Raw genomic sequence first — 25,388 nt, forward strand, 5'->3', positions numbered from 1 at the left:
TCCGTCCGTCTGTACGTCTGTACGTACGTCCGTCCGTCTGTTACGCTTTTGGGTACCCATCTCTTATCCGCAACTCCTCTCATACCACTGAAGGAAATTTAATGAAACTTTCACAGATTCTTAATATTACATATGGCCATTGTGCACCTCCTATTTTACTTTTTGATCTGAAATATATTTTTGATTTTCCAGAGCAAAACATGGACACACTGCCATTATATTCATATGGGAGGCAGGGGGTATCAGTTAGTGAGCTCAATGCTCACAGTACCTCTAGTTTAAGTAGACTTCAAAAATATTTTAATGCTTCTATCAGGGTTAACTTAAAAATTGATTTGTGGTTGGAGAGGTGTCGAGTAAATTTATATTTTATGGTGAAAATGACTTTGCTTGTCTCTTCATACAATCATGTACCTCAAAACCAACTAAAGTTAATCCCCATGAAATTGCGATTTCACAGTAAGCCATAATTTTTTATCTTAAAAAAAAAGAGAAAGTGACTTCTAAACTTCCCCTGCTCCATCAAGACTTACTAGATCCCACAGTTACGTCCAGATCGTCAGCTGATGCGTTGCGCCCCACGTCACTTGATTCTCCGTCACTGGAGGGAACAGGGGTGTAGGAGTGTCTCTATAGAAATACCGGTACACTCGTTATAAACAAACAAAACAAAGTGTTCAGAGATGTATTACATTTGTTTTTCATGGAAATATTGAGATTTTTCTTTCTTTATTATTAAAATAATAATATCATGTTTATATTTGATCACAGTAAAACATCTTCACTCTACTTGTGCTGTTTTTCAAAGACTGATGTTACAAGTATTATCAACATGATCAAGAGACTTGCCCTATCAGGATAAAATACTTCATCTCTAGTGGAATCTAAGTTGGAGTTTGTTAGTGAGGGGGAGGGGCTCCTCTTCTTCCTTGACCAGGGTCCTGCAAATAACAAAGGAGTGATGACTGCTTCAAATCTAGACACATAGAACATGTTCATGCTTTGTTAATAGTATCACCTATATTTGTTTAACATCACTTAATCAGAAGTGGTACTGGTGTAATACAGGGCTCCCACTGGACCGAAAATATTTTTCGCCACTTATCGCGACAAAAGGAAAGGCATTATTACATCTGATTTCTCGACAATGCAATGCACTTTATGTTATTCCTTTTTTTTATTATGTTTATCACAGACATTGTTTTAAAATTGTTATGTTTAAAGCTTATGGTAGTGTCCATTTAAAACAAAATAAATAAAGTTGGAATTAAACAATTAATTTGATATTGAATTGATATCAGCCAACTCTTGACAGAAAATGTCCTCTTGTTTATAATTTTTTGTTTGCCTGTAGAGGTAAAAATATGTGACATTTTTTAAAAATGTAAATTTTCATAATTTCATTAATTAATTGGGAGAAGAAGTAATTAAAAAGTAATGAGAATTAGATTTAAAACTTGACTTGATTTTAACAACTTGGACTCTAGACTCCAGGGTATAATATGCAAGCTTGTGCAATTGTAAATAATTCAGTGTAATTTACTAAGATAATTCTGTTTCCAAACCAATTTCTTTTTCACTATTTGTCAGTTTATGGTATAATGTACACATTTTTCAATTTTCATTAGGTAAAATTTGAAGCCATTTTTTACAATTTTTGTCATGTTTCCCTACTTTCAGTTTTAAAAAAAACGATCTCCATAGATCCAGATTTTGTTGATAAATTTTTTTATTTACGAACTTCATCTCCTAATAACACTTTATTCCCCCTTGTTTAATCCAAGTTATATTGTTTCAAGCAATTTTGTAACCCTTTATTGCTCCAGGCTAGTTACCTAGATTGTGATTTCCTACATGTAGGTTTCAATTTTCACACCTCTGCTGAATTAAATAAACAATGGGAGTTATCTGTATACATTGAAAAAACAAAGGAGCTAACCAGGACTACACAATTTTTGTACATGGTACATCTAAAAAAAATCATTTTCGCCACTTATGAATTTACTTCTGAAAAAAATTCGCAACCCTGTTGAGCCCTGGTGTAATATGAGCAGATAGATTGATTCGAGGGTCAGACTATATTTATCCTACCCTGTAGAGGTCCCAGTGTGAGCTGGGAGGATGGATTGACTCGGGGGTCAGATGGATTGACCCGCGGGTCAGACTAGATTTATCTTACCCTGTTGAGGTACTGGTAATAGATTGGCGGATGGATTGACCCGCGGGTCAGACTAGATTTATCTTACCCTGTTGAGGTACTGGTAATAGATTGGCGGATGGATTGACCCGCGGGTCAGACTAGATTTATCTTACCCTGTTGAGGTACTGGTAATAGATTGGCGGATGGATTGACCCGCGGGTCAGACTGGCTGTAGGGTAGATTAGCTCCGGTCAATGACATCTGTTTCCATTCTTGTCCCTCAGCATGAGAACTTTCAAACATCCAGGATTTACTCTCACTTTCTGATAACAAGCAAACATCCACAACTCAATCTATGCTTCAGATATAAAACAACTTCAGTTGTCTACATCAACATGTACTTTAATTGTACTCTAAATGCTTCTTTTTTTTTTTTACTTTTCAGGTTAAATATCATCATCTACTAAAAGACAGGTTTCAAAATTTTTCAAAACTATCTTAAAACACAGCCAATTCAATTTTCACTAGTCCTGTGTTTGCGATTCTCCAAATGTTTTTTTTTTAGTAGTTTTCTGTCTTCTTCTATATGGTAAAATTTCAACGTAAGAAACTTTGTGCAATGTGTTTGTTTTTCAATCTTAAAATGCTGCAAACATAACAAAAATGGGATCTTCATGTAAAATACCAGATGAAAATGGTTTTATAAGGATATGAAAATGCTTTTTTCTGGAATTTTTCAATAATCCAAGTTAAAAAACATCAAAATTAATATCTCTGTACCATCAGTACTATCTAAGGAGAAGACAACAGATTTCTGTGGCTCCTCTGGCATCTTGATACTGCTAGCAGGGCTACGGATGGGAGATAACTGTCTCCTCCTATGGATAACATCCCGATGTAGTAGAGCAACATCGGGACTAGTGTTACGTCGTGAGATCTCTATAAATAGAGTGGGCTTTTTAACAATTACATCTCAGTAGAATGATGCTAGATATTGGCATGATACAACGTTGTTGTGAGATCTCTACATAAATAGAGTGGCATTTTAACAATAACACCTCCATAGAGTGAAGCTAGGGATCAGCATGATACAATGCAATCTTTACAGGGTTACTTTTGCCCTATTACAATTGAAAACAATTATGCCCCATTTGAAACAAATATTATCCTGATAAAGTGGTGTGAAACAAATAATATTGTTTTTACTTACACCTTCTAAATATAACCACTTGCTACAAATTATACTGTAGATTCTTTATTATAAGCAGGGACTTTATTATCATGTGACTTTGATAGAAGAACTACTCCTTAAATACTGTAGAAGTACTTTTTTTCTTCGTGGTATTATTTTATGCTTTGTACACGGTCACAAATTTTCCGCGGAAACTTGTCCAAGCATACTTAATATTAATGTAAGGCATATAGTGACAGTTTAAGAAATCCGCGTAATTTTCTTCCCACGGATTAAACAGAAATTGTGATTCCGCGGAATTATGACCCTGCGGAAAAAAAGTACGTCTACAGTACTCCCATTTGTTTGTATGTTCCTAAAAGTGTACAAACTCTTCATCAACACTTCATAACCTACCCTCTAAGTTTAGAAACTAAAATACTCATTTCTGACTTACTTTTGTATCAATATGTGTTGGGATATGCATGTACTCTCTCCCTCCTTTGTATTTTTTTTCTCAATGATCACTATGTGTAGGAATATAAGTATACTCTCTTTCCTACCTCTGGATTTCTTGACCTCGATCTTTGTGAGGTCCTCGTAGCTCTGTTTGAACTTGTACCGGAACTTGTGTCTGTGCCCCCCCATACTGGACTCACTCATCGAGTGCTGATACTGGTTCTCCTTCCGTCGCTTTCTTTTGGCCTCGCTCTCTTTGACGCGGGACGTGATATGTTTCCAGGAGCCAACATACAGACCTGTAGAGTACAGAAACTGATTATACAACTAAATATCTGACTACACGACCCAATAACTGTCTATACGACTCAATAACTGACTACAGGACTCAATAACTGACTATACAACTCTTTTTTTGTATCTCTTCTCCCAAATTTCACTGGCCTGACAAATTTTTAAAACTTTTTCCTAAAAATTATTTTCAATTCAACTCCCTGGGATTTTTTTTAGATTACAGACTTACAGTTTCTACTGCTCCTCATAGATTCGGCTTTTTCTGTTGTCAGAGACCAAGGCACTGCCATCTCCAACCACACTGGGTGAAAATCTGTAACACCCAGTCCTAACCCACTCCACGGTACATGTAAGCCTGCACAACAATAATAAACACACACGTTAACATTTCATTCAATTAAGCCTTACATGTGTAAAAAATATGATCTCTGATACATCGACTTTCATGTATTACTGTAAACCAACTTTTATTCGCGTGCAAGAAATTTTCGTGAGGTTCATGAGAACCTCGTCATCGCGAATATTTCTCGCCACGAACCGGTCCTTGAAGTCTCTGTGTCTATTGAAATATATCAAAAAAGACTTGATCACGAAAATTAATCGTCGCGAACGAGTTTACCTTTAGTAAATCGCTTAATAAAGTCGTCGCGAATAAAAGTTGGTTTACAGTATTAATTAATCTCACATTGATTGTAAACTTCCAAAATTTCTCTACTTTTTCTTTAAAATAACAAACTAAGACAAACAAAATAATAATCCTATGATATAAATTTTCATATTTGATTGTAAACTTACTTGTTCGTTTGTGACACAGGGCCCCTAGTAACAGTCCTGTGATTCGGTGGTTCCCAAGTTCTAGGCTGGTTCTTAGGGCATCTTTAATTTCATTGATACCCTGTAAATAATTACTGTACAGATAGAAAACTGCCAATACTTCCAGAAATATCACTCTAAAATATGATACTAAACTGTTGATTAAAATACCTAGTTGTGGATGTTAATGTTTGTCTCTTGTTAACATCTTAGATTATATAAGCATAAATTCTAATATCTATATGATTTCTAAATAAAATTTCCCGACTATAAAATAATAAAATTTTAAATCAACATTGTAAATAACATGCTAAACACTGTTCTCAATTTAAAACACAGTTGAACTTTGGTATATCAAACAATATCTTGAATACCATAGATTCGTCGTAGTAATTTAGAAGTCCCAGCCCCTTATTCCTTAAACACCCAATTTTATGTTAACGCCCCTAAAATCTACCTGATTCAAGATCAATAATTTACCGCCTGTCAATCATTAAAAAAACAATAGCTTCTGATTTGATTGACAGGCCAGCTACCCATACTACCTGATAATCTGAGTTTGTGTCTTTTGAAAACAATTGCCTGGTCACGCGTCAAACACTTTCATGTAGCCGCCTTGTATACACGGGGGTTAAAAAAAAGAATCTTGGTAATTTTTTTTTCAAAAAACAATTGAGAGCAGATAATTTAAACATGACTTCATAAAATATTTGCTTTCAATCTCAACGGCTATATTGTATTTTAGGCGATATGTCGTCCAAGATATCTGCTGTAGAATTTAGAGCAGTCCGTGCACAGAAACGCTATTTGCCGATTAAAATTGGAATATGATAAATAAGAAAAGATATATTAGCACAAACGGCATGGATAAAAAATTCCTTTATCCAATGTTTTATCAATGTATATTTGAATACAATCTACACCATGTTCCGTTGTAATTGAAATGTCAGAAACATGCTGTAACAGTTCGAATTTCCTAACGTCTGTCAATACCCAATATTCGAAGTTAAAAAGTGAATGTATAAAGCCAAAGATCAATTCTTAAAAGTATGAAAGAAATCTTGCAAACAATAAAAAATTTTAAACACACGAACACCCGGAAATGGGTGAATATTTTCGACACTATTGTTTGTCAGAACGTAGGCAATATATATTCCTGCGGCACATTGTATATATGTTCACAAAACGGATATGCCTATGAATGGAATATTTTATTATTCTTTTAAATTTTGATAGTTACACAAGTTTAAATAAATAAACTTTGTATTGAAATATTTCAATTATTTCAAGCAGTTTCACTCCGATTTAGACATGAAACACGGAATTTTGACCCTGATAACCGGACACAGACTTCCTGTGTAATGCTACGTGTATATAGATTTTTGACGTCTTGGGTATTGGGGGTCTCCAGGTAAATAACAGCACTGTTACTTGGACCACTCCCCCTCCTCAGGTAACCGTACGGTAAAAAAATTGGGTCTTTAAGGATTTGACCCCTAATACAGGACTAGAGAACAGCTACTCACTTTATTCAGGAGTCTCCTGACAATGAATTCATTCCCGTTGGTGACAGCGCAGTATAGTGGTGTCTCGCCCTCAGCGTTTACAAAGTTAACGTTGGCTTCCATCTCCAGCAAACTCTCTACTCCCTACAAAGGTAAGGATGAGGGGTTTGTCAAATACATAGAAAATACAACAGGGTTATCAAAAACAGTTGGATTTTAAATATATGGGTCGTTGAGAGTTGCCCATAATGTTTGTGGGCAAATGATAAATTTTCTTCAGAAAGACCACAATCCCAAATGTGTATGATAATATTTTAATACAGCCATTATGTATAAAAAATGAAAACAATACACATCTATTTTATGAACATCTTCGGTGTAAATACTTTGTACATACATGGCTCAGTGTTTCAAGATAACATCAAATTTATTAATGAAAACCTCTCTATTTATCATCAAATTTATATGAAAACCCTGATCTCTGTTGAGCTTAAACTATCAAATCAAAACTATTTCAACACAGAATTTCTTAACAAATATTTTGGTATACATATATTCAGTGAACAATACATACAGCAAGGTTCCCTCTCCTACACTCGGCCAGAAGCATGTTGGCTTTCACGGTTTCATCGAGACCAAAGATCACCAGACATTCTCCAGCAAGGTCAGATAAATCTAAAACAGGGACAATTTCAGTAACAGCATAATTTGGTCCTTAAGGTCAACATCTAGTAAATGAAAGATGCCTACAGATTTATCAAATTTGAGAAATAAATTCCTTTAATGATGCTTTAAAAATTTAGCTTGGTCAAATAAGGTGTTTCGGGGCATAATTTGTACGTAAAAAAGCTGAAAAACCATATTTTAAACTGTCATTTTCAATGAAATATTCAGAAAACCATTGAAGAATATGGGAGTTTTTACCATATATTTGACAAAAAAAATGTATCCAGATTGCCTAGTCTCTCAGAAAACGGTTATTTGTATGTTCATGGCCTTTTCTTTAAAATAATATAAAATTTAATTTAGGTATCGAGACAACTTTTCAAATGATTTCAAATTGAATGCTATGAAAATACCCTATTTTCAACATAATTCTGCTAAAGCCATAAAGTACTTGAAAAAGAAAGTTGAAATTGATTATGACGTCTTAGTGGATCTAACACCAAAAAAATTAGTCTAAAGTCATTTGCTAGATCTTGACCTTAAACACAGTTTTCTCACAAATTCTGTCTCCATAAAATAATTCATAGTAAGAAATACCATAAACTGGATTAAATATTGAATACCAGATACTATATACATTAAATAATTGCATTTAAAAGGCACAAACTGCCAAAATAATGTATATTATAAATGCTAGTATTTGGCTTAGTTTATTATAATTCATGTAAGCATCTAAAGCATATGTATGCAGTCAGAATCTCTTGATAATGGATTTTAATGGGAATGAGAAACAAGTTCAAGAAATATAACGATTCCATACAGATATTGAGGGTAAAATATAAATAAATGCCATGTTCAGAAATCTAAATACTGCATGTCATACACAATGTACATGTACCGGGTACAAAAAGCAATGCACAGACAAAAAACAGTATGTGTACATAAATTGGCATATTCAAAATTTAGCGCACCCACTGGGTATGGAGTTATTGGTGTAATCATTAATTAGCGCTATGTTTGTCCCTACTATGTACAGCAAAACTCATTTAGTACGAACACGGATATAGCGAATACATGGATATAGCGAATTTATTTTGGATCCCAAGCTATATAAATTTAACGAATTACGGATATAGCGAAGTAGTTTCATAGGTCCCAGTGACTTCATTATAATAGAGTTTTACTGTATTGTATTTTAAAAAGTTTTCTTAGCAGTCTTCATGAATTAGCGAATCATTGTCCGCGCCAATGCCGCTAAAATATCATTATGAAGCCAGCTTTTTAAAGTACACATACAGCAGTCATCTTATAAGGTTTCTAGACATGCAAAGCCAAAATAGCCTATCCAGATGTTTCTAGTACTGTAAAGCCAAAATAGCCTTAAGAAAGGTTTCTAGCACTGCACAGCCAAAAAAAAAAGGTTTCTAGCCTAGTCTCTCCTTACAAGGTTAGCAACACACAGCCAAAATAGCCTATCCAAAGGTTACTAGCTCTGCACTGCCAAAATAGCCTATCCAAAGGTTTCTAGCACTGCACTGCCAAAATAACCTATCCAAAGGTTTCTAGCACTGCACACTGCACAACCATAATAGCCTATACAAAGGTTTCTAGCACTGCACAGCCAAAATAGCCTATCCAAAGGTTTCTAAAAAGTAGATGAATTTGAAGCATGCTCACCTTTACCATACATGCTTTCTATACATAAATATCAATGAACACATTCATGTATACAGTAGTGTACTGAAAAATACTTTTGTTTACAATACATGTATGCTATTGACACATAGGAGGCCAATGGGTCATACTGCTGTCCAGAGTTACTGGGGCCCTGTTGATTTTTTCCAAAATAGCTAAATATTCCTAGTATGTAAAATTTTTATCATATGATATCATGCTCAAACCCTTTCCCCAGGGGTTATGATTTGAACAATCTTGAATCTACACTACCTAAGGATGTTTCCATAGAAATATCATAAATCATGGCTATATTGTTGCTGAGAGGACTTTTGAGGATTAATTCCTATATACTTTGTTCACCTGATACGTGAAAAGTTTATGATACCAATGGCAATGAAAGATAATGGACAAATTTTGACTAGAAAAGCTCTGGTGGGATGAAAATTCCATTAAATTTGCACTAATTCTAAATATTTCCCCTTGAAAGAAGGTTTGGCCCTAATTTGAACAAATTAAAATCCCCTTATCCAAAAGAAAAAGATGCTTTGTAGCTATTTTGGTAGGAAATGTTGATTACCTTGGTCAATGTGATCTGCCAGTATGTCAAACATCAGCTGGTGACAGCCTGCTCTCACAAACTCTTCACAAAGATCAGGACCAAGCTCTGATACCAAATGTACAGCAACACAGGCCTATAACAAAAGGAGTACAGTACTACACAAGAATAAGATATTCTAAAATAGAGCATTGCAACTATAAACTACATGAAAAAAGAGAGAAAAAAATCCCCATACCTCTTTCAGCAGTCCTATTTCAGAGTTATGCTTGATAATGGTAGAGGTAATGACCTTGACAAGTTGAGAGCAAAGGTCAAGGTTGTTAATGATGGATGGTTCACTCAGCATCTGGATCAGTACCAGCCCCTTTCTCTGAATATCTATAAAATATATTTACCATTAGCTTAATCTCGATTTATACCCCCCCCCCCTTTCTCTCCTCACAAATCTTTGGGTTATAGTGCTATTTCAAGTTTTGATTTATTTACGTAGAGTGTTCCTGAATATGAAGACAATATACAATTGCTACATGTAATATCCACTAATAAACAGCTTTACCCCAAGTCTGATTATCATTTCAATCAAGCTTACACAGGACATCGGTAAAATGTTCCATAGTCCTTATCACATGATTAAGAGCCCCCACTGAATTCAGGATTTCTGCTGCTTTGTCTGAAATTACACAGAAATTGAAATACTTATTCCATGTAAATTAATTAGTCAAATTTACACAATCTACACAAATTAATTTTCATATCACATTCAGATTTAGACAATCCATATGAATTAATCATACATGCCAACTTTTGAAAATTCCCATGGGGGATTTAGCGCGTGATGACAATTTTCAAAGCTTTAAATTCGCAACATTTTGTTGTGAAATTAAATGATTATATGAAATGATCTTTTTTAAATTGATAATATTGATATCACTTATCAATACAACTTAGGAATCAATTCAACACAAAAAATAATTTTAGTTTTTCTTTCCAAAATTGAAATATTTTTGCTAAAATAGGTGCCTCTCTCACTAAAGAAGGGGTATTTCGTTACATATGTAAACATTTTTTTTCTCTACCAGGACACATAATTTAGTGAAAAATTAAAATTTGTATAACTTTTAAATCATTTTTTTTCAAAGGCTAAAAAATTATGATGTTTTGATACTGTTAAATCCTGTTTCTGGAAACATTTTTGAGATTTTTATTTATATTTCAATTAATTAGAATTTCTAATAAAATATTAAATTTACAGAAATTTATACCACCTATCTAAAAGAGAATTATTTTTTTTTTTACAGTCATGAAATTAGTCAGTCTTGATGGTGCCATGTGGGTATTTCCTTAAGACATGCACATACCTAACACATTACTTTTGGGAGAAGGGAGGGAAAAGAAATTCTAATTGACATACACTTGATTGTTTCATCCTAATTTTTTCATAATATTTTAACTGGCAAACTTTACAATATTTGTCAATAGGAAGATAAAATCAACAGCTATGCGTTGTAGTTTTCTACTTTCGTTTTCAAAAAACAATCTCTTTGGATTCCGATTTTATGGTTTGATTAGTATTTTATTGTCTTTAATTTATGTTTTTAATAAAATGACTAATAGTTATCACGTTAGTCTATGTGTTTCACCTTGCATACCCCTTAAAACTGACAAGATAATCCCCTAATTGCCCCAAGCTATAAGCTACTTGTACCTGAACAACTGCGTGCGTTCAAGCGTGAAGTGATTTCCTGTGACTAGACCTAATTAACACCTGGTTAAATAAACAATAAAACTATCTGTGTGCATTGAATAAACAAGTCTGACATTGTTATCCCGACTGTCAAAATTCAGCGGTAGGGAAACTTTTATAATATGAAATTTTAAGGTGATTTTTTTCAAATCGGGAAATTAGGGCAATTTTTCTCTCCCGATCGGGAGAGTTGGATGAAGGGGTAAAATCGGGAGGATCCCGCCTAAATTGGGAAAGTTGGCATGTATGATTAATTTCCATATTGCATTCATTTCAGACAATTCATATGAATTAATCAAATTTAGAAATCTATGTGAATTAATTTTCATATTGCATTCAAACTTAGAAATCCATGTGACCTGATTTTCATACTGCATTCAAATTTAAACAATCCATATAAATTGAATTAATCAAACTTAGAAATCCATGTGAGTTTATTTTCATATTGCATTCAAACTTTGAAATCCTTGTGAATTAATTTTCACACTGCATTCAAATTTAAACAATCCATATACAGTAAATTAATTTTCAAATAGCAATCACGCCTATACAGTGACTGGCAACAAGGAATACACATTCTGCCATGGCATCTGATCCAACCTCTGATGTTTTGGAGGTCTGTGTTTGCTCTGCTCCTATTTTGTATTGTTTTATGGACTTTTGAGCTTGAATACTGTTTGTTATCTCCATATAATGCACAATCCATGTGAATTCATTTTCAAATTGCATTCATTTTTTTCCGAGTCAAAAAAAAGTTCGCAAAGAGAAAGTGTGTGCATGTTTTTTTGTGTGTGTGTTCCCTACCTGCAGCTGAGAGCACACACAGACATTCCAGTCCGGCTTCCTGCATGAGTTCATTGTCAAAAGATTTCTCCAGACTCGTCAGTATACGGACGTGTAGCATCTCCACCAGGCACTGGTTACAGAACATCTCTGTGGGGCAAGAAATCTGAAGGATTAATTCTTCAGTGGATTTTAAAGGAGAGAATTAATATCACTAGTATCTGTAATTACATGCAAGACTGATATGAAACAAGAGATGTTTGTAAAACACTTATGCCCCACCCCCCCTCCCCCCAAAATTGGAATTTTTCCAAGTATAAATGGCAAAACTCTGTCAAAAATGGCATGATAGTACATAGAACAGAACTTGATATTCATCTGATAAATCTGTATACTAAATTTTATATCAGTATGTGCAACAGTTGTGAAGAAAATGAACGGAAACTGCAAATAATTGAAATTTTTTCTAAGTCCAAGGGGCATAACTCTGTGAAAAGTGGTGCGATCATACCCAAAACACAACTTGACCCAGATATTCATGTGATATATCTGTTTCTAAATTTCATCTCAGTATTGCAATGGTTTTGAAGAAAATGAATGGAAACTGCAAATAATTGAAATTTTTCTAAGTGTGTGGGCATAACTCTGTAAAAAATGGTGCGATCAGCAAAAACAGAACTTGGCCTAGATATTCATGTGATATATCTGTATACCAAATTTCATTTCAGTATGTGCAATGGTTGTGAAGAAAATGAACGGAAACTAAGTGGACCGACAGACCGACCGACAGACAGCAGCAAAGCAATATGCCCTCCCTTCTTCGAAGGGGGGCATAATAATTTGAGAGATTCAGGCATACATGCACAAAATCCAAATAATTATTCTATGACACAAAAAATGTCTACTTAAAAAAAAAAGGTATGATTGCTGGATATTGTTTGACAGGATATTTTTTTAAACATTTATTTATACATGTAGTTCAAAATTATTTTTACTTTTTTTTTAACTAAAAACAATTGATTTTTCACAAACTGTAATTCCTGGATGTCATTTGCAATAACCATCAAACTATGGACCAGAATAAGCTAAATACATTTGATTAACCAATACTGTAAACGTATTACATTTGGCTGTGTATTCTTTTTAGCGCTTTTGGTGGAAAGCAATCTCCGCTAATATTCAAGTACAAGGCTAAATGCCTCGCACATATACCTATGAAAAAGAACATTAAGACATATGCGCTAAATCAAATCCACGCTAACTTGTTCAAAATCCAATTTCTGCCAAATATCATACGCGCTAAATATAATACATGTACAGTATATGCAAGGGAAAACAATTATTGGAAATTACAAAAAATTTCATAAATCAATGATTTTAGAGTTTGCAAAATGCAACATACACATACTATTCAAAACACAACAATGCAATGCTCTTTATTTCAAGTCCTTTAATAATAATGCATGCAGTAGATCAAATTACTTCATGCCAACCATATTAAATAACTATAAGTTTTGTTTTTATTGGAATAAGTAAAAGTTACCATGATTTTTCAAAATTCCCAGTTACTTGCACATGCATTTATTTTTAGAGAGTATAAATCAATGAAACATACCACAAACAAACCCTTACCAATCATTTCAAGTACTTGCAATGAAACCTGAAATAAGTCTTAATCCTATAATTTGTTTTCCATATTTCTTTTGATGCTTACCAGGGTAATTAAAATTTACTTTCCTGCAGTCAATAATGTATTTACTTCCTAATAAAATAAAGTGACATCTCATATTCTAGATGTCTTTGTCATGTTAAGTCATTGCCTGCATTTATTAAAATATGACTAGATTTTTCAGTAAAACTTCTCTACCGGTAATCCTAGAATTGAGTATAATCTGAAATCTTGCCTTCTATGATAAAAATCTCTAGTCCATTCTACATGTATTTAAATTTTTTTCTTCTGATTGAAACATATAGTTTAATCTAGAAAATTTGTATTTTCCCAAAATTAGATAACCATTATAACATGTTTTTTTTTAAGACACCATGCATTGTTTAAAATATACTAACAACCAATATTTATGAAACATAAAGTTATACAATTCCCTTACCCACTTCAGCTAGACAGGCTATAGTACTGATGCACTCTATAATAACGTTATCCAAATGCCCATGAATGTTAAAGGCTTGCGTGAGTTTTTTCTGTATCCCCTCCATAACCAATTTCATCTTATTGGCATTACTACAACAAAGCAATCCAGCAGGCACACACAGCAAACAAAGAAAAAAACAAATTACTTAAACATCTTTCATTCTTTATTCGTTGTATATGAACTTCATTCTGCTGACAATTTTATGTTTGTGAAGGACACAAACTCTTAAATTATCTTTGTTGCTTTCCCTTTTTTGACTTTTTTAAATTCACTTTTGTGTTTAATGCCATGCTTCCATCCAGTACCCAGGGTCAGGATTCGCTGTGACAGATGTGCAACAAGAAGCCAGCATCGGATAAAAGTAGAACACGATACACAATGTTCTGAATGTTGAGATTTAACAATAAAACTTTTAACACAAATATGAAACTATGTCTTAGAATCATTTAATTTTTAATTACATGTATATTTTTTTATTCCATCCAGAAATGTACAAGTGTATAATACGTCTCTGTTCAATTTACCCATGGCCGAAATTGGGATAGACACTCGGTCTTTTTAAATTCCGATCGGCTTAGTACGAGTCAACTTGAGATAGATTCGGACTATCGGTCAGGTGTTAATTTGGCACACTGTACTATAGGTATAGTTTTATAAAAAAAAGTCATTTAAATCATACACGTATTAGGTTTCATGGAAGTAAAGGGTAAATCTATCTAATATATATTTGCATCTTTCAGCAATCAGGCCCCAAAACCAAAAACTTTTAACAAGTCAAAATTTGTTTTTTTTAATATCTTGAACTTTAATTTATCAATAATGTATGAAAAATTACCAGTGAGTCTGATATATACCCACACAAAGGTGTGATGAAAAAGTTGTTTTATTTTCAAAGTTATTTCAATAGATGTACAAATTTCTAAGATTGACTTGTCTGTTCTCAGCTTATGGTCTTGGGGCCTGCTTGAAAAGACTTGCAAACATATGCTTTTAAATGAGTGTAGATCTCTTTTTAAGCAATCCTGATAACTCATGATAAAAAAAAAAAGAGTAGAGAAATTCCAGAATGTGGAGAAAATTAACTGAAGTGCACTACATTTTAAACAAAACATCTCTCAGTCACACAAAAATAAACCCCTGTACCTAGTCATTCCATGTACCAGTTAACATGTTAAGGCTCAAGATTAAAAAACAAAACAAACCCTTCTGCCAGGAATGGAGCACTCCCTGAAATATAATCATGCAGACACTTACTGGAAGATGATCATGGCCCTGAGGGCCCTGAGGCCACACTCCACCGCCAGTGACCAGATAAAATGTCGCCGGATTCCGTCCATCACCGCCATATAAGCATTCTTTTCCACAAGATTCTCACAGATCTGCTCTGTAAAGACATTGTGTCTGCCTTTTAGAGCAATCTATATGTTTAATTCTGGATGTACTGTTTAAAAATATATATATATAACAATTCTTATTTAATTCAGGAAAATAATCGAAAATTTAGTGATCTCAGCTGCTGATTCAGGATTTTCAGTATAATTAATTATTAGTCCTTCATGAAAATTAGATTTCTATACATTAACTGAATTTTGTTGATGAATCAAGTCCTGTCATTGAGCTTACCGTGGTCAGCTGCCAACCAATAGAGAGCTTCACAGGCACAGGAAAACACCTCCATGTCCCTCTTGTACATCAGAATGTTACCCACACACATCGTATGAAGGGGAGACCTGGGGGGACAAAAAATAGAGTAACTTACACACACACAAACAAACACACAAATCATAGAGATAAAACACCTTCATGTCCCTCTTGTACATCAGAATGTCACTCACAAATCATGTGAAGAGGGGACTTACAGAATAGCTTACACACAAGCACAATTCTTTTTTCCTTGATGTTCTTCTTACACTAAACTCTGGCACAGATACTGTAATGTTTTAACGGGGTAATTCTATTGCTAAACTCAAAAGATAGAAAATCTAGAGGACTATGTGACACAAAATTCCATGTGCTCTGATACAGTTCTAAGTTACACACTGATCTCCCAGTCCTCCTTCTTATACACAACTTACTGAGGTATGTTGTTGATGATGTTTTCTCCAATCTCACTGTGTGCCCGAGGACAAACCTTCAACAACTCAACGATAGCTTTACAACTCCAGATCTGTGCAATATGCAAAAAATCTTCAAATATGCTTTACTATAATAATATAATTAATCTTTGTAAAATATAGCCCGACTATAAATCAAAGAAAGAATTAGTACGGTCAAACCTTGTTATCTCAAATTTAATGAGAGCACGAAAAAACTTCCAAATATCCAAGGATTTGAAATTCTTTAGGAATGAGTAACTAGGGTCTTCCAAATCAATTAGACATTGCCATGATATTCAAAATAATTGGGTTCAAGATACCAAAGTTCAACTGTTTTTGCCTTTCAAGTAATAAGAAAGAATAGAATAATGTATAAGGAAGTTGGGATAAAAACAAAATATCTACCTCTTCAGTCTGAATGAGAGTGGATTGCAGAGAGAAAAAAACCTGTACATATTATTACCAGTACATTTCCTTACCTGTACATTTCTGACATCCATCAGTCTGAGCATTGCATTAAAGATGAGTTCACACCACTGCTTACTCAGTCGAGTTTCCTCATCATCTGTTATATCCGAAAACACTCCCTCACCTACAATCAATTAAAACATAAATAAAGCTCAAAATTAACTTACAGGAAATCTTATCTCGACTATAATTACAGATTTTCACATTACAATTTTTTAACTTCCAGAAGTTGATTTCAGACACAACCTTCAAAACAAATTGACCAGACCGAGTATAAAAACTAGAAATATGTCCATAGGACATGAATGCCCCGCCAAGGATATATTAGTAAAGCAACATGAAAATTCGTATGTGTATAAAATTTGACCCACACAGTTTGGTTCAGGTAGGGGTTATAGTTACTTGGGAAAAAAATGTAGTCAGACTTACACACACACAAACACACAAAGTCTGGATAAAACATCATCCATGCAAGTTTGGTTCAGAATGTCACTCATAAATATGGGAAGGAAAATGTAGGTCAGATCTTACACACAGCACAATTCTGGTAGTGTCCATCACTAAATGGCACATCCATGCAAGTTTGGTTCACTGGTAAGATTATAGTTACTTGGGAAGGAAAATGTATGGCTCTGATACTGTTCTAAATCTAAGGTCCATCCCTAGATGCATCATCCATGCAAGTTTGGTTCAGGCAGGGCTTATACACAACTACTGGGTATGAAAATATTCAGACAGCATCCGAAGCAAGTTGGTAGTGTCCATCCCAATGCATCATCCATGTGTGTTCAGGTAGGGCTTATAGTTACTTGGGAATGAAAATATAGTCAGATACAGCTCCAGATCTGTGGTCCATATGCAAATCATCCATGCAAGTTTGGTTTAGGGCTAATATAGTTACTTGGGTGAAAATATAGCCCACTAAAAATCAAAGAAAGTCTGGTAGTGTCCATCCCTTGATGCATCATCCATGCTAGTTTGGTTCAGGTAGGGCTTATAGTTAATTGGGATTTGAAAATATAGGTCAGTATCCAGCTTCCAAAGCAAGTCTGGTATTGTCCATGATATCATCCATGCTAGTTTGGTTCAGGTAGGGCAATTATAGTTTTTCCTTTGGAAATGAAAAATAGGTCAATTTAATCCAAAGCAAGTTGGTAGTGTAAAAACAAAATGCATCATCCATGCTAGTTTGGTTGAGGTAGGGCTTATAGTTCCAGAGAGAAAAAACCTACTCCAAAAACTTTAACCTGGTCACTCATCTGGATAATGTAGGTCTGACATCCATCAAGTCTGAGCATTGCATTAAAGATGCATCACACCACTGTTTATCCAAGTAGGGCTTATAGTTCATCTGTTATATGCTCCAAAAACTTAACCTACAATCAATTAAAACATAGGTAAAGATCAAAATTAACTTACAGTAAATCTTATCTAGAGGCACCATAATTGCAAGTTTTTCAACATGTGAAGTTTTTTAACACCAGAAGTTGAAGACACAATTCAAAACAAATTGACCAGATTAATATAAAAAAATGCAGTCAAGGTCAAATTTATTAACATGTCAAAACATGTTGATGCATGTTTAATAGTCATAAATTAAAACATAAAATTTTAAAAGTATAATATATATGCCATCCTGTAGTGAAATCACTTACAAAATAAACAGAACAGTTCTAGCCCGGCTGCCATTATAGATCCACTGCAGGGGTGATTGGTCATCAGTGGTACCAGTGTTGTGGACAGGAAGTCAGTACAATATAAAGTATTGCGGACAGCTTCTAAAATTAATTTTGAAGAAGATATCAAATTTAAAGTAACAGGTACATGATGTAATTAAAATTTTAAATTAAAACATAAAATTTTTACAATATATATGCCATCCTGTAGTGAAATCATTCTTACAAAATAATCAAATACTGCATGTGCACATCAATTGGTGCGTTCAAAATTAGCCAAATCACTGGGTAGGGGTGATTGGTCATCAGTGGTTTACCACGTTTGTGACATGAAGTTGTATAATATAAAGTATTGAAACAGCTTCATAAAATTAATTTTGCACCAATGCTGCTAAAATATCAAATTTAAAGTAACAATTACATGAATGTCCAATAAGATTTTGTTTCCTATCAAACAATCAAGCATTTTACAATTTAGAGGAAAGTTGTTTTAAGATTTTTTATCAAATACTGCATGTGCACAGAATTTGGTGCTCATAAATTAGCCAAATCACTGGGTATATATATCAGTGAATTAGTGGTTATAACTCTGCACTCAGGGCCATTAAGTAGAAAGGTTTCTTTATTGTGCATTACCTCTACTGTTACATGTATGGAGCATTGGTTTTTAAGGTCTTATCCAAAGGCCTTGCAACTATGACTTCTAAGCACAAAGTACTTGCCAAAAGAACAATTACTACCTAATTTTATTGACTAAGGTCAATCATGGTCAAGATATACATGTAATTACAGAACCTTCAAATCAAGGAGCAAGCACTCTACCGACTCATCTACCATGACGTACCATTGGGTTGGAATGTTTTGCTCTACATGCAGACTCGCCGAAGGTAGTATAAGATCAACAAACTGACTTACCATCTGTCTTGAGTTGCATGAGAAGATCACAGCCCGCCTCAATGAGTTGTACATCAGCTGAGACACTAGTGAAGGAGTCCAACACATACTTATCTACTTGGTGGGACACCAGAAAGGGGAGGTAACAACCATCTGTAAATGTAAAGCTTTGTTATACCGGTATTGTATGTGCACATAAATTGGCGTATTCAAAATTTAGCACAATCAATGGGTAATGAGTTATTGGTGTATTCATGGATTAGCGCAACTCATGTCCATGCCGTACATATTACATTTATTTTATGATTTCTTAGTGGTATTCATGAAATAGCGCATCATTGTCCACTCTAAAACTGCTAAAATATGAAGCTTGAAATGAACATAAAAATTATCTGTAAAATCTCTAATTACAAAATTATACATTCCTTTAATTGTCAGAACCCCACCTTCTGCCTGGGCCACTGTTTCCAGGACTTTAAACATGGCTGCCAGCACAGAGGCTTCTGATAAGAACCCTTTCATGTCTTCCAGAAATGTCTCTAGTTTTTCTTCAACAAAGGCTTCTAAAAGTTCAGCATCTAAATAAAAATAACACCACATGGAGACATTAAGGCTCTTCATTCACCATTTCTTAGATCTAGGAAACAAAAAAAAATCTGAATTCCTCATGTAAGATTCACACAATATATACACAGGGCCTGAGAAGGGACTGTACTATATGTGCATACTGGCAATAAATAACACAATTCAATGATGGTACTCTGTCTATGCAGTGCACCCCAAAATACGACCATTCATAAAGGTCTTACAAACAGAAAAATCACCTAGTCTAGTCAATATTAAATGATTTGTCAATATGTGGCATTTTTTAATTTCTTAAATTTTGTAGACAGAGATACATTAGGTAGAGGTATATGCATTATCATAGGATCATATATGAGTTGATATACATGTATTTTAAAATGGCCTGAATAAGGGTATATTTCTTCTCGGCCCCTTTTATTTTGAAATGTTAATTGACCTTTCCAGGCACCATATGCATTATACATGTACAAACACAAGTCTGGTACCAAAGAAGTTTGCAATATAATTGGGTTTTTTTTTCAGAATTCCTTATATGCACTTCATATGATGTTTAAAGAATGTCTTATTTTGATAATATAAGAATGTGCTAATTTTCTCTAAAAAGTAAATAACATACATCTAGAAAATCTTAATGCCATGTTTTTGAGAAAGAAAAAAAAAACATCTTTTTTATGAACACTGCATAAAATGTAAATAACCTACCTTCCTCAAGAATACGATACAATATCACACAACTGGACGTCTGAACATTAGTATTGGATTGGTACATCTTCATAGTTATCAGCGATTGGTCTGCTACAGCTCCAAACAGGTCATCTACTAGTAAGCTGTTCCGCAGGGTCTCTGTAGAAATATTCATACAGTCAGCTATATTCTTACATAACACATTGTATGTAAAGATGTGCCAATCTACATATGTAAATTGTGTGGAAATAAAAAATGCCTGAATTCAGAAGCATCTTGCCGTCTAAGCACAAAAAGCATCTAAAATTTTCATCAGTAAACTTGGAGCAAATTAAGATTTCATTGCAGAGATTTTTCTCAAATAACAAACACATACATGTACCCCAACTTTAACTTTAGCAAAAGTGGCCAAAATTTTATATTCAAAAGAATCCTGAGACCACACTCATCATCAGATCCAACAAACACCAGTGAGCAATTATGAACACCTCAACCTTATAAAAAGCCTTCATAATATTGCTAGAGAAGCAATGTCTTAGCAACAAAAGCCACACCTGTATGTGCAATCATGGTTGAGCTCTTTGTCAAATCAATGTATGAAGTTAATTATATCACATCCATCTCAACCAAACTCTTTCTCAAATTTTTCAAATGGATCAAAACCACAGATAAACAAGGGCATATAAATATGTGTATTAACTCATATTCCCTCCATTTCAATAGCACAAAAATTATTTCAAGTGAGCAGAAAAACAATACAAAGTATAAGCTAAAGTAAGCAACTTATCAAAAAAGCAGCAACTCTCCATCTTACATGTACTGTAAAAGCACAAATATTCGTGGGGGATTAAATTTTGTTAATTTCGTTATTTAAAATTATCAACTAAATCCCACACAAAATTTTATATGACTATATATTAATTAGGGTTACTTTCATATCAACGAAATTAAATGCCACGAAACTATTTTTGATGACAAATCAATGAAATTTTATCCTACAAAAATTTGTGCTTCTACAGTACCTCATATTGTATGGTTCATATCCAATATATATATAAATTTGAAAGAATTTACACCTGGAATTTAATGACATCAAGTTTGTTATATTTCTTTAATCTCAAACTGAATTCAAGAGTTGTAGACCATCATTGAGCTTTTACTATAAGAGAGTAAGTCATTACTTCCGATGTGTGCATTACTTGTAAATAAGAAACATAGGTAATCAGAGATTACAGAGCTCACCTCAACGAATGTTGTCTTTAATTAAGGCAAAGTCACACAATTACCCAACAAAAAGTGTACATCCAAAAATGCCAAATTTATGCAATTTTGATCTCATACTTTGAAATAGACCTATAAAAAATTCAAACTAGTTCTTCATCATGAAAATGTGATTAAAATCCAGCATCTGAAGCAAGTTTGAGAGTTTTCATCCCTTGATGCATCATTTTGGCAAGTTTGGTTTATATAAGCCTTATAGTTTCTTGTCAAACTTTTACCCGGTCCATTATGGAAAAAATGTTGAAACTCCGGAGCAAGTCCATTAGTGTGCATCCTAAGATGTATCATCCATGCAGGTTTACACAACATAGGGCTCATAGTTACTTGCATAAAAATTAAACCTCTTCACTCATCCAGAAAAGGTCAGATTCAGCATCCGAAGCCAGCCTGCAACCTTAGATGTATCATTCATGCAAGTTTGGTCATTAAAGAGCTCATAGTGACTTGGAAATGAATCCTGCATGAAAACTTTAACCTGTTCACTCATCCAGAAAATGAAGGTCAGATTCAGCATCCAGCAAGTCTGGTAGTATGCACTAAGAATCATCCAAATTATACATTGTACTTTAGAAATGAAACCTGCACCAAAAACATTAACCTGTTTCATCTATAAAATGTTTAGTCTGGTAGTATGCATCCTAGATGTACCATCCATGCAATTTTGGTCATTATAGGGCTCATTGTATCAGCCCTGCATCAAAAACATTCTGTTCACTCAACTGGAAAATGTAGGTCAGATTCAGCATCCGAAGCAAGCCTGGTAATGTTCATCCAATCATCCATACAATAAATCACAATTGCACCAAAAACATTAACCTGTTCACTCAACGGAAAATGTAGTCAGATTCAGCATCTAAGCAAGTCTGGTTGTTCCTTAGAGTATCATCCATGCAAGTTTGGTCAACATAGGGCTTATAGTTACTTGGAAATAAGACATTCACCAAAAACGTTAACCTGTTCACTCAACCGGAAAATGTAGGTCAGATTCAGCATCCGAAGCAAGCCTGGTAATGTGCATCCTTAGATGTACCATCCATGCAAGTTTGTGTAAATAGGGCTCATATAAAATTAGCAAAACAAACAAAAATGTTAACCTGCTCCAAAAACATTAACCTGGTCATTCCTTTGCTGAAATTGCAGCATCTGAAACTTTGACTGGTACAATGAAACACACTAGAAGCATCTTCCATGCATGTCTAATCAATATAGGACATAGAAGTACTTAAAAAGAAAACTGCTCCAAAAAACTTAACCTGGGACGCCGACACCGACACCAACACCGACGCTGACGCCGAGGGTATTACAAAAGCTCCCCCAACTTCGTTGAGGTGAGCTAAAAATGGTTAAACTCTGAAATTCTTCTTAGGGTTAACATCAGTGAACTGTCAAATCTATAAATAACTGACCTGATTCTAACAGATGGCTAAACATTTTCAGTCCTCTCTCCTGAATTTCCTCATCCTTAGTAAAGTCTTTTAAAGTCTTCAGCAACACTCTATACAATACAAATTTACATTCAGTTTATTTCTTTATAAAAGAAAATCTATCATATTTCTTCATAAATTAATTCTGTGAATCAAATCAAATAAATCACAATTAACTTACAACAGTGTATAACACTTTGCAAGCTAAGTTCCAGTAAAGAAAATCAAAAATTTTCAATATTGATAATTTCTCTGGAGCTTGTGTAAAACAAGTCATAAAATTAGCAAAACAAACTAGAACTGTCCAAACAGGACAAAATCCCCCCCGCCGGGTTTTTCGGAGCTAAATCATGAATATTTCATGGATCTAAGAGAAGAGAGAAATGCTAAAACATTTTTAGTGCAAATGTAATTGTTCATTATATTTTTTATAAATGAAACGAAGGCGCAGCCTAATGAAAAATACAGACTAAATAGACGGACAAGACATGAATTATGGACTTTTTCTGTCAGTGACCTTGAACTTGCATAAATGACCTTGGTCAAAGTCGTGACACAACCTCAGGTCATAAGCAATGTTTGTGTGAAGTAGTAGATTCAAGTTTTTCCATAAAAAAGATATGGACCCGACACGAATTATGAAATTTTTTCTTCCAGTGACCTTGAACTTCCCCAAATGACCTTGGGTCAAGGTCTTGACACACCCTTAGGTCATGAGCAATCTTTGTGTGAAATGAGAACCTACCAAGTTTATCCATAAGAAAGATATGGACCGGACACAAATAATGAATTTTTTCTTCCAGTGACCTTGAACTTCCCTAAATGACCTTGGGTCAAGGTCATGACACACCCTTAGGTAATGAGCAATCTTTGTGCAGAGTAGTAGATTCTATTGTTCCTCTGTAAGAAAGATATGGACCGGACACGTTTGCACAGACGGACGGACAGACAGACAGACAGACAAGCTGATTCCTATATACCCCCCAAACTTTGTTTGCGGGGGTATAATTAATTACGTGTATATATAAGTGAAAGTTCAAATGTTAATTGATAACACATGCCCATGTAAACTTAATTTGCTCTTTTAACAATTATATTATTAAACTGCTAATACTAGCATTCATTTATGAATTTCCATTCTTTCAAATGGAGAAAATACAAAATGCTGCACTTTGAGAGAAATGTCCTAAATGGTGACCTGTATGCAGTGTCTGAAGATTGGGTCTCATCAAATACATCAGGGCATAGTCCCACAAAGGCATCAACCAGCTCTAAACCAATCTGAAAACAGAAAATAAATTATCAGTATTTATCTGGTCATACAGCATCTGGCAAAGGTCAGACATAGCCAAATTACAGAAAACTCAGAGGCAGTGTAAAAACTTATCATCTTAAGTTTATGGTCAGTGCGGTCCAATCTTTCCTTTTTTGATAGATCTACAGCTTTCACATCGTTTTAATAAAAGTTTTCAAAAGCACTCAAGCTTAACGGTCAAGTTACTCAACAGGTCAAATACAGACTGTGCAGTGAAATAACATTAACACTGAGATCTGGATTAAAAACACAGCATCTGATCAGTTTTAAACAAAATTGCAAAGGTAAGAATATTTTTTAGTTCACATTATTTTAAAACCCTCTGCTAAAGGGTTATAATTATAGTTACCTTATGTTACAAGTTGGTTGTTGAATAGAAACAAAATCTTATATTCACTTGAGACAAGATTCTTCTTCTGCATTATTCCTGTAAGTATCAGAATTATGAAATGAGCCTACCTTTTGAATTCCAGTGCTGGAGGAAAAGTTGTTCATTATCCCCACAATGTGCTTGACCACATCCCTGCTAAGTAACCCCTTTACAACACCGTCTATAATGAAAATACAATGTAGTACATAATATTGATCAACATCAAAATGATTTTTTTTTACATTTAGCGTTATTAAAACCATAGCTTTAAGTAACAAACATGCATTTTTTGCATAACACATACATCCCAGTAAAATATTGAATTGCCTGTTTACAACATGAAACTATTAATATGTTTTTAAAATATAGGGGATTTCTGATCATTGTCAAAGAAATAATTAAAAACTGACCATTGTTGAGATATTCCTTGATTTTGTACAGTGTCATGAGCAGCAGATCCTCACTCAGTGACCGTTGTAGGGTCATCATGATAGACTGGATATCTTCGTCCTCCATACTGTCTAGGAGGTCGTCACCCGTGTCCAAGGCCGAGGGTAGATCTGCCCGCAGTGTCACGTTTGTCATGGCACGAGATTTTTTAAGTTACCTATACACATACGAACAAAATTGCAAT

The 25,388-nt window shown here is 34.2% G+C and overlaps 1 protein-coding gene across 1 annotated transcript in view; it reads right to left on the reverse strand.

Annotated features, from left to right (window-relative positions):
• The window catches only part of LOC134276562 (leucine-rich repeat serine/threonine-protein kinase 2-like), a 92,060-nt gene that overhangs the window by 66,306 nt on the left and 366 nt on the right, over positions 1–25,388 (reverse strand). The window contains exons 2-27 of the mRNA XM_062758806.1: positions 25,165–25,361; positions 24,844–24,935; positions 24,268–24,350; positions 23,052–23,140; positions 20,383–20,523; positions 19,542–19,673; positions 19,117–19,248; positions 18,181–18,303; positions 16,537–16,649; positions 16,037–16,128; positions 15,585–15,691; positions 15,216–15,345; positions 13,920–14,050; positions 11,833–11,961; positions 9,874–9,954; positions 9,520–9,662; positions 9,303–9,417; positions 6,957–7,057; positions 6,404–6,526; positions 4,860–4,959; positions 4,294–4,419; positions 3,875–4,069; positions 2,921–3,079; positions 2,314–2,463; positions 850–941; positions 534–630 (exon numbers count right to left, since the gene is read on the reverse strand). Coding sequence (XP_062614790.1) covers positions 534–630; positions 850–941; positions 2,314–2,463; positions 2,921–3,079; positions 3,875–4,069; positions 4,294–4,419; positions 4,860–4,959; positions 6,404–6,526; positions 6,957–7,057; positions 9,303–9,417; positions 9,520–9,662; positions 9,874–9,954; positions 11,833–11,961; positions 13,920–14,050; positions 15,216–15,345; positions 15,585–15,691; positions 16,037–16,128; positions 16,537–16,649; positions 18,181–18,303; positions 19,117–19,248; positions 19,542–19,673; positions 20,383–20,523; positions 23,052–23,140; positions 24,268–24,350; positions 24,844–24,935; positions 25,165–25,339 — 3,151 coding nt within the window. The 5' untranslated portion in view covers positions 25,340–25,361. The remainder of the gene's footprint in view (positions 1–533; positions 631–849; positions 942–2,313; positions 2,464–2,920; positions 3,080–3,874; positions 4,070–4,293; positions 4,420–4,859; positions 4,960–6,403; positions 6,527–6,956; positions 7,058–9,302; positions 9,418–9,519; positions 9,663–9,873; positions 9,955–11,832; positions 11,962–13,919; positions 14,051–15,215; positions 15,346–15,584; positions 15,692–16,036; positions 16,129–16,536; positions 16,650–18,180; positions 18,304–19,116; positions 19,249–19,541; positions 19,674–20,382; positions 20,524–23,051; positions 23,141–24,267; positions 24,351–24,843; positions 24,936–25,164; positions 25,362–25,388) is intronic.

This window comes from Saccostrea cucullata, unplaced genomic scaffold, assembly GCF_032062105.1.
Source record: "Saccostrea cucullata isolate Sc308-1 unplaced genomic scaffold, CSIRO_AGI_Scuc_v1 ctg1404, whole genome shotgun sequence".
NCBI classification, from domain to species: domain Eukaryota; kingdom Metazoa; phylum Mollusca; class Bivalvia; order Ostreida; family Ostreidae; genus Saccostrea; species Saccostrea cuccullata.